We start from the raw sequence: 17,451 nt of genomic DNA, 5'->3' as shown, positions 1-17,451 counted from the left end.
ATTGTCCTTTCTTCCTGTTCTCTTCTTTGTTGTTCTTACAAGCATATCCTATTACATCAACATGGCCATCGTTATTATTTTTGTACTTTGAACCTTGATTTACTACCTCACAACATGATTTTTGGTGATACAAGTAATCAAAAAGCTGGTCGAAAAAAATAAAAATAAACAAGTAAAAGAAGAGCAATTAAGCTAGCTAGAATCTTGGTTTAGGTACTAGAGAGGGTCCAAAGTATATTAATAACTCTAGATATCATTGCTTCTAAGTCCAACCATGCTTCATTCTTATGTATAGTTAATGAATCTAAAGTCCAGACTTACTGCATTATATCAGTGAACTATAGATGAAAAACAGCCCCAAATTTTTATAGCAGTAATACATTCATTAATACCTGAATACAGATACTATCATAACCTTACTCCATCCCTATCTAGAGATTGTTCTATCCCTTTGGATTTTCATCTCAGAGTATTCTTGACTATAGGCAACCCTCATTGCTCGATGAGAGTGAATCATATGTAAAGAAAATATGACTTTCTTAATAGTTATCAAAACTGATGCATTTCAATACCTCTTGTATGAAACAGATTCTAGTCTCTTTATTGTTTTTACCTTAGCAATTTCCATCTTATCCACATATCCACCATGCCTATATATGTATATATATACATATATATATATATACTGCAGAATGTGTCTCTCACAACAAAGTCCAATACTTTACAGTATTTTGTCTAATAGTATCGCTTTGAAGTTGAAGCATGATGAAGGCAATCTACTTTCCTTTAGTAGTGCATGCTGAATCATCACAACCATAAGTGCATGCTTCATTTATGCTAGTTCTTTAAATAGCCTTAGTAAAAAATATTGTAGCAAAGAAGAAACAATATATATATTAAGGGCCCCTGTGAAATTCAGACACGCTTATGACATTCTCATTTATATTAATGGATTCTAGTAGAGAATAAATTGTTTTAAAAATACTGCTATACAGCTAAAGAAAATCAAAGTCAAGGTACTTGAAACTTTAGCAGTGAATAGATACTGACCCTAAACACCAACCAAAGCTCATGAAGGCAAAGATAACAAGGTTTGGTTATAGGTCTAATAATAGGACGTCAAAGTGGGACAAAATTTAGTCAAAATTTTGCAGAGTTCTAGAGGCCATGTTCTGTCCCTATATTATAGGATATGTCCATTAGATATTTATTCCATCAGTACTCACCTCTTTATTTTTTCATCTTGGGTCACACCCAGCAATACACAGAGGTACCTCCTGCTCTTGCACTCAGGAATTATTCCTGGCAGTGCTTGGGGACCATATAGGATGCTGGGAATTTAAACTGGGTCAGCCTTTTGCAAGGCAGACGCCCTACCCATTGTGCTATTACTACACCCCCAGTACTCACCATTTTTGCAGAGCATGATGGCCAGGTAGTCCTGAGAAGAATTAACATAGAGCAAGAGGCTGGGTGACTGGGCTGACATAAAACTAAACGCAATGCTTTCCTTGGATGGAGCTGCATCTATGTATATCGCCGAAGATGAGAGATTTATACTTTTGGTGACAGGATAGGGGTCTTGAAACATATAAGTTACTGACGTGCCAGCCTCAAAAAGAGCAGAAACTTCTGTAAAATGTAAGTAGAGAAAACACACAGAAAAACGTTAAGTCAATCATTTGATTTAGCAGTAACCCATTATAGTCTTTCATGAAACTAGCATTGAATAAGGGTTTTTGAATGAATTATGTAATATATTCTCATAGTAAATTTAAAGTAGAAGGGTTATTATTCTTTTTGGCAAATGCAAAGTAAACCTAGCAAAAGTTAGTACCCTGACTAAAGTTTCCAAGTTCACAAGGATTTCAGATTTGAATTATGACTTTTAAATTTAGTTGAATATATATTTGCATAATTACTACCATGTGCTGGGATGATTTTTGAGATACAAATAATAATAATAACAATAACAATAATTCATAGAAAAATATTCATAGGAAAATAATAATAATTCATAGAAAAAATCATAAATAAAACATAGAGTACCAATTCCTGAAATCATCATTTTTTTCTTTTTAATTTCTAATACTTGGTACCCAATTCCAAATAGTAGCAACAATTTGGATTGATCGGTTATCATATGGAAAACAGTATCTATAGTGCATCAAGATAATTCTGTTACCACCCTGGAGAAATAAATTAAGCCTATAGACACTGATGGTGTTCAATTAGCAGTAATATGCAAATAACCTAACCCTCCTTTTATACTATTTTTAGTGTTATCATTTTAGTAAACTAAAACTTTATTTATTTTTAAGTGTTTTATTTATTTATTATTTTGTTTTGTGACTACATTTGGCAGTGTTCAGGGCTTATTTCTGCCTCTGCACTCTGGAATTACTCCTGGCGGTGTCAGGGACCATATGGGATGCTGGGGATTGAACCTAGGTCATTTGCATGCAAGGCCAGATTCCTACCCACTGTCCTATCACTCCAGCTCTCCAAACATAATTTGTTTTAGTTTCGTCTGACCTCATATTATCTTGGTGATACCAAACAGGTTAATGCAACTTATGGAAGCTACTTTTTCCTCTGGTTAATTGCAATATACATATCTGAACAATATGTCTGTTGAATAAATAGCATGATGAATATAAATCATTTAGTGAATTAGAAATCATAGTTTATAATTGTAACCACTCCATGTCAGAAATAATTTAATCCATACCCACTCAATTACCATCATATATCTATTTACTACTAATCAATCCAATTACTAAGATATTCCCTCATTTATATCAAGAATGCTCTGCCACTAATTTTCAGTATTATCCTTACTCAGTATCAGGACAAAAAGTAAAGTTACCTTTATAGAAAAATGTAATTTAGATCTGGCAGATAACCTGTGCAATGAAAGCAACATAATCAACATTAACCATGATTAATTTCTCTTTTTTTTTTTCTGAATGATAAGTGGAAAGTAACTAAATCTCAAAAAAACTCTCTGATTAAGACAGTTGCACCTAGAACTTTTTCAAATCTGGCTTTTTCTTTCTAATTTCATTGCAAATTTGTTCTACCTTTGTGCAAATTCTATAACAGCTAGTGGTAATGCCAAAAAATTAAAGTTGAGTATTTATGCACATTGCTTAGCAGATTGGGAATACTGGTTCATTTTTACTAAAGGTTCAGAGAATGTGCTTTGCATTTATCATGCAGGGTATGACATTAGTACTCGTGATTACAAAAACATGCAGCTGAGACTTGTGACAGCAAGGATTCTCATTAACCATTAACTTGATTCAAACACTTTCCTTGAGTAATTTACCTCAGAGATTTTGGGGATGAATTTTAAGTAACTATCTCCTAGTTAACAGAATGACTATTATTTTATATTCTTGTGTGTTAAAATGTAAATATATTCCAGAGCAATCTGTGCTGGTTAGCATATTATATATGGGGACATATACAGATATATTATATTTCTTCCCCTTTTGTGTGGGATGGGGCAGATTGGGTCATATTTAGTGTATTTCTCAGGGACTGTTCCTGTGCTAAGAATTGAAGATTTGATGTCCTCATGGGATCACAAGTGGCATTGGGCATAGAAACATGTTAAATGCATGCAAGGCAAACCCCTTACCCTCTGCAATATCACTCTGGTCTTTCTAGTTTTTATTATTTTGCAAAGGACTAAAAACTAAAACCAATATTATTAAGTAACTATGTTCTATCGAATCTCTATTGACTCCTTACCCCTAGCCCAAATTCTAATTACTTATATGCAGCCGACCTCCACTACTCCACTGCCACCATGCTCCAGGCATCTTTCCACATGCTCGGGCTGAGCTTTGAAAAGATGATATTAATCTTAAGAACCAAATAAAAACAATTCTGCATATGTTTCCTAACTAGACTGGGAATAAGAAATATAAGTTGAAGTTATAGGTTACTTGTTATTTTTGTTATATGAGTGTGTATCATAACCAGAAAAAGAACATGTGTCAATGGACAATGGTCTGATTCAGAGATTGGTAAATGGACAAATGTTCATTATTCTATACCAGGGATTTCTAACATTTTCATACCCTAAAATTCACATGCTAAAGCAAGTAGCACAGAAAATATTTCAGTAGGGAATACCCTTAGTCAAGACTATATTGTAACTAATGACTCCTGTTTTATTTCCAAGTCACATTCCCTAGAGGCATTGACACAGCTAAAAGATTTTGTTGAAAAGTTCATCCTTTATAATTTAAAATTGCTGAATAGCATAAAGGGGACATTTTCTTCAGAACTATGAAAAAAAGGAGGAAATTTTGGAAACTAAAATGTGAAGCAAGATGAAAAGGCTAAGGTTATATTTGTGTTTTTCACTTTTACAACAAAAGTAAAAGCAGGTAGGAAGTATGGAATCTTCTACTGTTGCATGCAGAAAGTATAATTGATGTGATGTTTTATAAAAATAAGATTTAAAAAAAATAGACTAAATTTGGAGCAAGATGTCTGTAATATGTTTGAACAATGTCCTGGGAAAAATTTAGATAATTCTACTGATACCTTTTTCCAAATTAAAACCTCGCTACAGGTACTACAAAACAGTAGTAGTATATTTCAGTGACTGTGCCTGGTAGTATGTATATAGTTTTTACCATTTAAAGGTGATATTTAAATTTTTTTAGGGAAGTATTCACCATTTATACAAAGTATTCATACAAAGTATTCACTAAGCATGAAAATCCAGTAAATCTGCTTGTTTTTGTTCACATTATGTGCTTACTGAGTGGGGATTCATTCATTTCAAGCTCCTCTGCAGGGCCAATACACCTTTGGCTCTGAAATTTGCACCATTGCTTATTTCCCAAGAAATGCCATACTTCTCAGCATAACTAATTCAATGTAATTGGGGATAAAACTGATATAAACGAATAAAGAACTTAAATTATAGAGTTGTTTTAAGAGAACATTGGATGCTTCTATTCCCCTATTGTTCATAAGTTTCAACAGTAAGTTGGACTAAATAGAGAATTGTCTGGTAGTGGTGTTTTGGGAATGTATTTCAATGAGTTGACAAGAATTATTTATAATTGCCATCATTGTGTGTATGTAAATGCTATCCCAATGCAATTAAAACATTTCTTTTTAATAGCTTAAATGTTGCTCTTGAAATACTGTTTATGATATTTGTTCAACAAACAATTTTTCTATCAATAAAATGTTAAAATTCTGCAAATTCACAATATATATGTTTTATATGAAAATTATATATATATATACGTATTTCTGTAAGTTGCAGAATTTTCTTAAATTTGTCTAGGCAATTTACAATCTTATAGTGATTTCTCATCCTGTAATGTTTTTTTCATGACAATTAGCTATTTCCAATCCAAAGACTTTATAATATGAGTAGAACAAGTAGGAAAAACACAGGAAAAAAATTTTTTTCTGTGCTCATTTTCAACACTTGATGAAATAAATGTTGGTCTTAAGCTTCAAACTCTGCTCATTTCTCTGTAGAACAAGGTAATTTTAATATGTAACAAAATATCATTTATAATAATTTACCACACATGGTTTATGGACATTCCATAGCCAGACTACATGATAATTTCATCAAAAATTTTTGACTAAGGTACTGGTACTAAAAGTATCTGTTTTGCCATTCATGAACTTTCTGATCCAACAAGCATGAGAGTCCATTTCTCCTAGAGATCAGTTGGCTACTTGGCAATAGACAGTGAGTTAACTTGATCTAAGTCAATTGTATGGCCAGTGTCCAGATGTATTGGTAATAAGTGTATGAAATAAGCTGAGGGTCTCATCAGAATCTCTAAGTAGAGGGATACTGAGGGAAAGGACTTGATCTTGTTAGAACTGTCTAAAGGACTGTGTATTCATAAATTGATCAGAGTCTGTAGGCACTATATCATAACAAAAGAAAATTGCAAGTGCCAACTATACCTTTTCTGCAAAAAGGACCTTCATATGGTGAATTAGTGCAATCACAGAAGTACCCACTGTGCTTTTCCACACACTTGCCCCCATTGTGACAGGTGCTGCCATAACTGCTGCAATGACCAGGACACCCTGGCCGGACTCCACTCGTGACCTTGGCCTTCTCCTCCAGGTCCAGTTTCTGGCCATTCAAGTGTAAGGAGCGTAAGCATCCTAAGAAGCCTTTCTGTCTTGATGATGTTCCCCCTAAATGGATAGAAATCATAGAAAAAAATGTAGGTATTATAAGGTTTCAGTGGTTTACATATAAATTTGGGGGTGGCAATCGTTCATTATTGTTTAGTTGCCATATTGTTTAACTTTTATGTTGAAGTAATCATCACTAGACATTCTGAAAATTCTGGGGAACCTCTAACTTAGCCCCGTGTCTGTGGCTCCATCCATCCTTTCAAGTAAATATCTACCATGCACTTCTCACAGAGACATCGACAAATTTCCATTTAAGAAGAAATTTATGACCTTTGTTTTCCCAAAGACATGAAAAATAAATTTTAAGATATAAAAATAATATATACACTGTGTTTAAAAACTGCCTGGAGAAAGCCTGTTTATCCATATTGTAAACTCATTGTCATTCTGAACAAAAATAAAAAGCTTATAGTCTATGAGGACTTCTGTATAATAAATGTTTAAGATAGAAATAGGCATGATCACATTTCTTGAATATGAAAGTTTTTTTTAACTTTCTTCTCAGGATCCACCTTAAGTTTTCAGTGGGATTTATAATGTTTCTTACAAATTATTTAGGACCAGTGTAGATGTGAAGTGGCAGTGTGGAAATTGAGGATTTGATCAACGTAGGCTTCTCGTAGCATAAAAATGTGCACTGAGAAACAACAAGTCAAGACACTGAGTGAAATCCTATGAACAGATATTTGCTCATACTGAGAATTCTCAGAAAAATCAGAGAAGACATATTTACAAACTGCCTTTAAAGAACAAAAATTCAATTTTAAATCAAATACTTTGGCTCCAAGTCACACAAAAATGTAAATGGAGGTCATGGTAAGCTATTCAGAGTCTCTGCAGTATACCAATATAGAGAAGGGATCCTTTGCATTCAAAACAACCAAGAGCAAGACAAGCACCATTTATTTACTGTATATTTCTGAAACTCATTCATGTATAGCCACCATCTTATAATTTTGTTAATACTTATCTAGTAAATGAGTGAATTATATTGTTATCAAGAAGGATACATTTTATACATTTTTTTCTTTTCCTCTTTTCTTTTCTGTTCCCATTAGTTTTGGAACCAGACACATTAGTGCCAGTTCCGGGTTTAGTCCTAGTTCTGTGTTTAATGGGTGTCTTCTAGCAATGTTTGGAGAAACATGCTGAGTATTTAATCTGACACATTTAAGGTGAGTGTCTTACCTCCTGTACTATCCTCCCCAGCCCCAGATAAAATCTATACTATGCTATCACAGATTGGAAATACAGATGTGAAAACAAAAATAAAATATATCAAAGAAATAAATATGCTAATTGAAAGATGAGATCACTGAACCTAACAGTGACGAAAATGAAATGATTGTATATAGAAATGGTGGGTGTATAGATTTTAGGCATGGGAGGGGATTCTTCCTTCACTGAAGGAAGAGCTCAAACTTCAGAAATAAACTGCATCTGAGGACTTAGACCTTCAAGGAAAATTCAGACTCTTATGGTAAAATAACAGCTTATTTTCATTGCATTTTCAGCTTTGATAAAGGATATCCGAGAAGACCAGGACAGCATTCTTGTATAGACCATGATAGTCAACCTCAAATAGCACTCTTCTATCTGTTTCAATTTCAGTGAATAGTATCTTTTTAACCACAGATAAAGAATTGTACACTCAAGCAGATTTCATATAAAGCTGAATTACTCCTTTCCTAGAAATTGTGTTGAAAAGAAAAAAAAAGATTTATGTAGTCAAATATGTTGTTCAATTATTTCTTTGTTTTGTAACAACTACCTTTGGTGGATTTGAATAACATTTCATATATTTTACCTGTGGCTGTTTTCTTATAGTATAGTTATAGAATACAAGGTCTATTAAAAGTTTTCTCATATATCTTTTCATCAAAAAATTTAGAAATAAATAGAAAGGATGAGGGGTAGTTTTTCTAGCATAAAATTCACTCCTTGGAGTCAGAGAGATAGTATAGGAGGCAAGCCACTTTCCTTAAATACTGCTGACCTGGTTCAATCCTTGCCATCTTGTATGATCTTCTGAGTACTCTCAAGGTTCATTACTGAGCATAGTAGTCACTGAGTAATTGATTGTGGCCACCAAGACAAAACTTACAAACAAAAACTCAACTGAAAAACAAATCAAAAGCCACAAAGAAAGCATAGCTTTAAAAAGTGAAACATTTAGAACCTGGTACAATTGACCTCAAAAGGATCATTTAAAACAAGACACTGACAAAAATACAATGAACAAAATAATGAACTATATTATGAACTAATTTGTATAGTAAATTAAATTTCAATTTTCACCTGGCTGCTTTATATTCTTTACAAGGAGAATAATAAGCAAATAGGTCCTTATGTTTTTATGGAAAGATAATATAGGATTAAGGACACAATCCTATCTAAAAATCTGCAACCTGTCATATTCTCATACCTAGCCAGCTGTTAGCAGTCACTGCTTTCTGGCATTACCTACTATATGTATAGTGTTATTGGAATAATGGGTCTTCCATAAAAATTAAATACTCTCTTAATATTGTGTCTTTCCTGTCTGATGTCCTGCAGAAAGTAGTCATGTTCCAAAGATCAAGCTCACATTTATCAGTAAAGTACAAGAAGCATTAAAACAAACAAACAAACAAACAAAAAACTCTATCACCCACAAATTGGTCCAGCTTCCTATTTCAGACTTCCTTCTTTGGTTTCAAGCAGGGCTACTACACTGTGACCACTAGTAGGTCCACAACTCCCAGTTCTTCTGGAGCTCAGATCAAAGAAAAGACGAGTGATTGTTTCCATACTTGCAAGAACAAATGAATAAGAAATATTAGAGAAATTTCTCATCTGAAAGGTTAACCTTTACCTACGTTGGCTGACTGGCCTTGCCCTCACTGGCAGCAGCATCAAAGCTACTGGCAGTCACACTGATTAGTTTCTGTCCTGGGTGACCCAGCCGAGAAGAGATACTTCCCCCATACAGAAAGCAAACACAGACTCATTCACAAAAATCATTAGGAAAAGCAAAGGTCAACATCTAAAAGCTTTAAGACTTCTCCCTGATAGTCCCACCTAAACCAGAATGATTTTAGAGATGAATCAGGGGATATTGAAATTTAAAAAAGGAGCTTACAAAGGAAAGTATGCTTGGCTGACCAGAGCCAACCAGTTCTTACAATCTGATCCATTAATATTGTCGAGACATTTTAAAACACTTATTTGATTATCACTTGGAAGTTTTTCATTCCAGTTTCTTTTGTGGATCTGATGGCTTCACTGTGATTTGGGACACATAATCAAGCATAAGTAGCAGCTCTCTTTTGTATAGAATAAGTAATTAAAAGAAAAAAGCAAAATGTGGGTGCTATTTATATAATAGAAAAGCATATAATTTACCTCCAGTATGCTTTTCACTCAAATATGACCTGTTGAAGAATTTTAATATCTACCTTAATAGCTTTGTCTTTATTTAGTTACTTTTATTAATCTGTATATGTACGTATGGATGGATGGATGGAGTGATAGCACAGCGGTTAGGGCATTTGCCTTGCACACTGACTACCTGGGTTTGATTCCTCCATCCTTCTCTGAGAGCCCGGCAAGCTACCTAGAGTATCTTCCCCACATGGCAGAGCCTGGCAAGCTTAACCATGGCATATTTGATATGCCAAAAGCAGTAACAGCAAGTCTCACAATGGAGACGTTACTGGTGCATGCTCAAGCAAATTGATGAACAATGGGACGACAGTGCTATGGTGCTATGTATGCATGTATATGTGCATCCTAATACAAATATCAGATGGCAACTCATCTGGTTGCAATATTTTACTGGCTTACTCATTAATAAATTATTACAATAAAAATTTAGATGTATATTAATTTTCTATTTGTTAGAGACTCATGATTTTACTTTTCAGAAGATTATATTTTAGCACTAGTACCAGTTTAAATGATACAACTTATTTTTAGACATTATAAAACTGTGATAGAACAGTTTTAATTCCATAGACAACTTTAATTTCAAGAGCAGAAAATTTTTCAGCAGCAACAATAGCAGCAATAGCAACAATAAAATATTTAGATGGCTCTTAGTCAATCATTTATGTTTTTCTGCAGAGATTGCAGTCTTCCAGAGAAGTTAATACCTTTCAAAAATAAGGGGATTGAAGAAATATAGCTTTATTAAGGAAAAATGAGGAGAACAAATGAAAATAAGTAAGCAAATGTTCATTGGAAGCATTGTAAATAGATATGGAAACACATACACATGCATTTAATCAATCATCTGTTTTCATGGAATTCTAAAGAGGGATTCCTTTAGGGCAATGACTCTCATCCAGGGTTATGTTAGTAAACACCCAGTAGGCTATCATGTAAATCTGATCTTATTATAACAGTAGTACCAGCTCCCACATATCTGCTGAATAAGTTTCAAATAACTTATTGGGATAAAAGAGAGGAAGAAGATAATTCTTGAGAACAAATGATCAGGGAGACAAATTGGAAATGGAACAGTGAAGGGCACTTGGTCCCATTGTTGAAGGCGCTAGTATCTCACTATTTTAATATGTCCAAGCTCAAAACAGGAATAGAGGTAATGCAACTACGGCAGGAAAAAAATCCAGTTTTCTTTTTTTATGTAACCTTATTTGAATAGATATGGGGGGAACCCTACTTCCCCTAGGCTCTCAAATTTGGGCTTCCGCTTTACTCCCTATTAAAAAAATAAAATGGTGTTGGAGTGATAGCACAGTGGGTTGGGCGTTTGTCTTACAACTGGCTAACCCGGGTTTGATTCCCAGCATCCTATGGTCCCCTGAGCACTGCCAGGGGTAATTCCTGAGTGCAGAGCCAGGAATGACCCCTATGCATCACCGGGTGTGACACAAAAAGAAAAAAAAAAAACAAGAATTACTGGCTAAACCACTGAGAGATATTCTCCCCACATTCTGAGCATAAATATTCAAAATTGCTTCTTAGAAGTCTTCAAAGCTAAATAAAGTCTTATGTGAACCTGTTTTCCCCAAGGTAGAGGAGAGGATAGAAAATTATCCCAAATACAATGTATGAGGACAGTTTTAATCTGTATCCAAGTAGATTTAAGGATCAAATTTTCTGTCTTTAGTCAGCACATTGTGACCATATCCTTATACTGTATCACAAATGTTGCATTTTAAAAATCTCTCTTTCTTTTATCTCCACATCTTAACAGTCACTGTCACTGTCATCCCATTGCTGATCAATTTGCTCGAGCGGGCACCAGTAACTTCTCCATTGTGAGACTCTTTGTTACTGTTTTTTGGCATATCGAATATGTCACGGGTAGCTTGCCAGGCTCTGCAATGGGCGAGACACTCTTGGTAGCTTGCCGGGCTCTCCAAGAGGGATGGAATAATTGAACTGAGGTCGGCCTCGTGCAAGGCAAATGCCCTACCCGCTGCGCTGTCACTACAGCCCAGTGAGAAAGCATTATTAATTTCTGTATCCTCACTGTTCTGTCCAAATTAATAGAAGTTACTGCAATCAGAAAATATTTTGAATGTTAAGTATATATAGCCTATGAAATGAATGATATCATAAAACTATGAGAAAAAAATGAGAGTAAAACTACATTTGCAAAGGGCAAATCCTCAAACCCAGTATTCCCACCCACCTACCCTCAATCCAGCAAAATAATGAAATTCCACTCTGATAAATTGCATATCTAAGAAACTTGTGTTAAAGGAAGTAAGGTGACAGTTAAAAAAATCCACCCCCTAGAAAGATCAAAGAATAGCTCAATGGCTGAGAGCATGCTTTACATGTTGGATGCTGGGTAAATCACCTGGTACCATTCAGTTTCTTGAGAACTGAAGGGAGAGAATCCCTGAGCAGAGAGTTCATTAGCAGCACCTACCTCTGCCACCACCTGTTGTGGCCCCCAAACCAATATATATATATATATATACATATATATATATATATACATATATATGTATATATACATATATATATGTATATATATATATATATTTTAAATGAGAGTAAACATGGATTTAATTTTTTGCCTAAATCTCAACATGGGAATGATAAAAGCTCCAGATTAATGGACCAGATAGCATTATGTGTGACAGAGATGGGGAAAGGATGATTGGTTTTCAAGTTATTTCATGAAATTCACAATATGGTTGGATGAAAAGTTTTATCTGGTGTGGGCACAGTCTTTCATAATCAGAACTAATGGGATTTCCTTATGTAAGCCTATCTTCATTGACTAGGACAAAGAAAAATGATAACAATTATAAAAAGGATCTGTTTATCTTTTTTGTATAACATCGCCAGAGTAAGCTTGTTCAGAACATAACAATCTTAGAAGGTGGTTTTTAAAATGCATTTACCCTGAATCCAATTGCTTAGATAATTATGTTGCAACTTTCCCTGTTTTGAAGACCTTACCACAGCCTTTGCATATATATTCCTCAGTCACACTGCCTTTTGGTGATTCTTGTGCTAATTTGTGCAATGATGTGGGATGGGATTTTTCCTTAGGCAGTATGACACCAATCACATTTGTTCTTTAAATGTCAAATCCCCCAAATTTTTAGGAAAGGGGTATCTCATTATCCGTGAGTGTGGATAACAAATAATTTTTAATTTCAAATGGTCTTTCATATAAAACTACTTCTAAATAGCCCCTAGTAGAAAAGTCCAAATCATTAGGAGTAAGCTCATGGTCTATTCAATCTTTGCAACTGACTTTTTAAATAATTGCCTATTAAAACCAGAGAGCATATGGTAAAGCTGAGGCTCATAAAAAGTGATGCATCTAAAATCTTAAAGCTAATAATGGATCAGTGTTTGTTACCTGCCTTCATTCACCTTCACTGATCCATTAGACATTTATAAAACACTAAGCATGTCTAAGAACTTGAACTAGGCTCAAGGATGCAAAGATAAATTAGACACTTGCTATATACATGGAAACCTCTAGAGAGTAGTAAGGCAGAAATTAGATTATTATAATCCAGTGAGATGAGTATGTTCAGAGGAGGAGTGGGGAATGTTCTTTGGTAGGAATTATCTATCACCAGAATTATCAAAAATCTATATATTCAGTGGAGTTGGTGACATAGATTGGGTTAGTGAGTGTTCATCCTAGGTTTGGACAACTTGGGCATGAATGAAAACAGCACAAACTCAGTTGTAAAGAATCTACCTGTCTAGTTAATTTTTAATTTATTTTTTCAATTGAATCACAATGAGATACATAGGTAAAAAGCTGTCCGTGGGGCTGGAGCGATAGCACAGCGGGTAGGGCGTTTGCCTTGCATGCGGCCGACCTGGGTTTGATCCCCGGCATCCCATATGGTCCCCCAAGCACCACTAGGAGTAATTCCTGAGTGCAAAGCCAGGAGTAACCCCTGAGCATCGCTGGGTGTGACCCAAAAAGCAAAAAAAAAAAAAGCTGTCCGTGACTGGGTTTCAGTCATATGTTCCAATATTGTCCCTTTATCAGTGTGCATTTCCTATCACCAATGTCCCCAGTCCTTCCATCCTGCCTGCCACTATGGCACTCTCTTCTCTCTCTCTCTCTCTCTCTCTCTCTCTCTCTCTCTCTCTCTCTCTCTCTCTCTCTCTCTCTCTCTCTCTCTTTCTCTATCTCTCTCTGTGCATGTGTGTGCACATGAGTCTTTCCTTTTGGATATTATGGCTTGCAATACAGATATTGGAAGGTTATCATGTGTATACTTTAACCTACTTTCAACTCTTAGTAATTTCCAAAGTAATCATTTCTATTATTATTGTACTGGTTCCTCATATTATATTTAATAGACAACAATTGAGCACGGTCATTCTATATCTGACACTTTTTCTGACTCATTTTTTATGAGCTATAACACAGCGGTAGGGTGTTCGCTTTACACGTTGCCAACCCGTGTTCAATTCATCCACCTCTCTCAGAGAGCCCAGCAAGCTACCAAGAGTATAGCGCTCACACGGCAGAGCCTGGCAAGCTACCCATGGCATATTCGATATGCCAAAAACAGTAACAATAAGTCTCACAATGAGAGACATTACTGGTGTGCGCTCAAGCAAATTGATGAATAAGGGGATGACAGTGATGATGATGATGACATTTTTTACACAGCATACTTTGCAAGTTCATCCATTTATAAGAAAGTTTCATGAATTCATTTTTTTTCTAACACCTGCATAGTATTCCATTGGGTAGATGTGCCATAGTTTCTATATCAAGTCATCTGTACTCCAGCTCTTGGGCTACTTCCAGATTCTGGCTATTGTGAATAGTGTTGCAATGAGCATGGAAATAGATGACATTTCTGCTGTGTATATTTGGTCCGCTAGGGTATATTCTCTGAAGTAGTATTGCTAGTGGACAAGAGCTCAATTTCTATTTTTGAAGGAATGTTCATATTGTTTTCCAAAAAGGCTGGACCAGTTGACATTTCCACCAACAGTGAAGGAGAGTCCCTTTCTCCCAACAGTACTGTTTGTTCTTGTTCTTTTGGACATTGTCAATCTCCGTGGTGTGAGATGATATCTCATTGTTGTTTTGATTTGTAGCTCTCTAATGATTAGTGATGTGGATTTTTTTTTCACGGACCTTTTAACCACTCAAATTTCTTCTTTGAGGGAGTTTCTGTTATCTCTTCTCCATATTTTTTATGGGGTTGGGTGGCTTTTTCTTCTAAAGTTCTATCAATGTCCTATGTATCTTGGATATCAACCCCTATCAGATGGGTATTAGGTAAATATTTTTTTCTCATTTTGTAGACTGTCTTTGTATCTTGATCACCATTTCTTTTGAGTCCATTATCTTCTTAGTTTAATGCAGTGCCATATGTTTTTCTTTGCTTCCACTTCTTTGGTAAGCAGAAGTTTCATCTTTGAAGATGCCTTTAGCTTCAATGCCATGGAGGGTTTTGTCTACATAATCCTCCATGTACTATATGGATTCAGGTAATATTTTAAGTTCTATAATTCATTTTGATCTGACTTTTGTGCATGTCATTAGATAGATGTGTGAATTCATTTTATTTGTGTAAGTAGCTGCTAGTTTTCCTAGTACCACTTATTGAAGAGGTTTTCCGTGTTCCAATTCATATTTCTTGTTCCTTTATTAAAGATTAAATGATCATGTATTTGAGTGTCTGTGTCAGGATATTCAAATCTATTCCACTGATCTGTGGATCTGTCTTTATTTCAATACCATGCCATTTTAATTATTACTACTTTGTAATACAGTTTGTATTTCCTAACACCTGGGTAAGTTGATATTTAGAATCTTCTTTTTCCCAAGAATTTCTTTAGCTGCTCATGGGGATTTATTGCTTCATATGAATTTCATGAGTTTTATCTATTTCTTTGAAAAAATGTCATGAATATCCTAATAGAAACTGCATTGATCTATATAATTTGGGGGGAGTATTGACATTTTGACAATATTAATCCTCCCAATTCATAAATAGGACATGCATTTCCATTTTGTCATGTCCTCCTTTATTTCTTGAAGCAAGTTTTGTAGGTTTTGATGTTGTTGTTGTTTTGTATGTGTCCTTAACCTCTTTAGTTAAGCTGATTCCAAGGTACTTGATTTTTTGAAGCACAATTGTGAACACTATAGTGTTTCTAATATCTCTTTCATTATTTCTATACAGGAAAGCCATGGACCTTTGGGTATTTATTCTTGTAACCTCCCACTTTAAAAACTATTGTTTCTAGGAGATTTTTTTGTAGTGTTTAGGATTTTCTTCATATAATGTCATCTGCAAATAGTTGTAGACTGACTTTCTCCTTTCCTATCTGTTGCCCATGATATCTTTTTCTTTCCTCACTGCTATAGTAAGTATCTCCAGTACTATATTGAATAGGATTGGTGAGAGTGTGCATCCTTGTCTTGTGTCTGATCTTAGAAGGAAGGCTTTTAGGTTTTCTTCACTGAGAGTAATATTTACTATGGGCTTTTGGTATTTGGCTTTGACTATATTGAGGAATGTTTCTCTAACTCTCATTTTGCTGAGAGGTTTTATCATGAATGGGTGCTAGGTCTTGTCAAATGATTTTTTCTGCATCTACTGATACAATCAGACTAGAGTGGTAGGACAGTGGGTAGGGCGTTTGCCTTGCACACAGCAGACCCGGTCTTGATTCCTTTGTCCCTTTTGGAGAGCCCGGCAAGCTACCAAGAATATCTTGCCTGCACAGAAGAGCCTGGCAAGCTACCCGTGGCATATTTTATATGCCAAAAGCAGTAACAACAAGTCTCACAATGGAGACATCACTGTTGCCCGCTTGAGCAAATCGAAGAACAATGGGATGACAGTGCTACTGATATAATCGTATGGTTTTCATTTTCTCTTTCATTGATATGTTGTATTGTGTTGATTGACTTCTGACTATTTTTCCATCCTCAAATCCCCAGGATAAATTATACGTGGCCATAGTGTATGGTCTTTTTGATGAGTTGTTGGATTCAATTTGCCAGAATTTTGTTGAGGAGCTTTGCATCTGTGTTCATCAGGGAAATTGGTCTGTAATTCTCTTTTATTGTGTGTTGTTATTTACTTTTAGTTATAGGGTGATATTTTCCTGATAGAAATTCTTTAATCCATTCATTTTAAAAGAAAAAAAAATATTATTTTGTAGACTTTAGGAGAAAGTTGGAAAATAGAAGATATGGTTTTATGGATAATTTGTGAAGTAGATAATGATTCAATTTCACATAGGAAAATGGTTTTTATTTTAAAATGTGTGGGTGCATGTGTGTATGAATGCTGTGCACATGTGGGTGTTTGTGTGTGTTTGTGTATGTTTCTTCTGCACAAGAAATATTTCTAATTTTGCTTCAGTTTGGGTCATCCTATAAACCTTAAAACAGGTAATATCATGCATCCCCACAAAAAGCAGAAGCATGAGAATATATTTAGAATGCAACTTCTGTTTTCACCTATGACTAAGACTTTTCCTCTGAATTCAATGAGACGTTGTACAAGAAACCACATTAGAAAATAGATTCATTTTCCCAAAGTCAAAGTACCTGACTTTGCTCTATAACTTACATTGTCCCTAATGGGGCTATCAGACAAACTGTCAATAATACTCCCAGTTCTAAGGTGGTGTATATTGAAGGGCAGACTGCACAGCTCATCTCAAAGTCTGTCACAGGTTCATGAGCCTGTCTGCATATCACCTCAGGGTTGAAGGGGCCCCTCCCCCTTTTCACTGAAATGAAGACCAGTATCTCTCTTCAAGGAT

At 35.0% G+C, this 17,451-nt stretch overlaps 1 protein-coding gene across 1 annotated transcript in view; it reads right to left on the bottom strand.

Moving 5' to 3' along the window:
• Window positions 1–17,451, bottom strand: part of CNTNAP5 (contactin associated protein family member 5) — a 932,137-nt gene that overhangs the window by 108,516 nt on the left and 806,170 nt on the right. The window contains exons 18-19 of the mRNA XM_055120538.1: window positions 5,965–6,204; window positions 1,411–1,632 (exon numbers count right to left, since the gene is read on the bottom strand). Coding sequence (XP_054976513.1) covers window positions 1,411–1,632; window positions 5,965–6,204 — 462 coding nt within the window. The remainder of the gene's footprint in view (window positions 1–1,410; window positions 1,633–5,964; window positions 6,205–17,451) is intronic.

Source organism: Sorex araneus, chromosome X (genome assembly GCF_027595985.1).
Source record: "Sorex araneus isolate mSorAra2 chromosome X, mSorAra2.pri, whole genome shotgun sequence".
NCBI lineage: Eukaryota > Metazoa > Chordata > Mammalia > Eulipotyphla > Soricidae > Sorex > Sorex araneus.
Note: the sequence above shows the minus strand (reverse complement) of the source record. Positions and strands in the feature narration are given on the sequence as shown.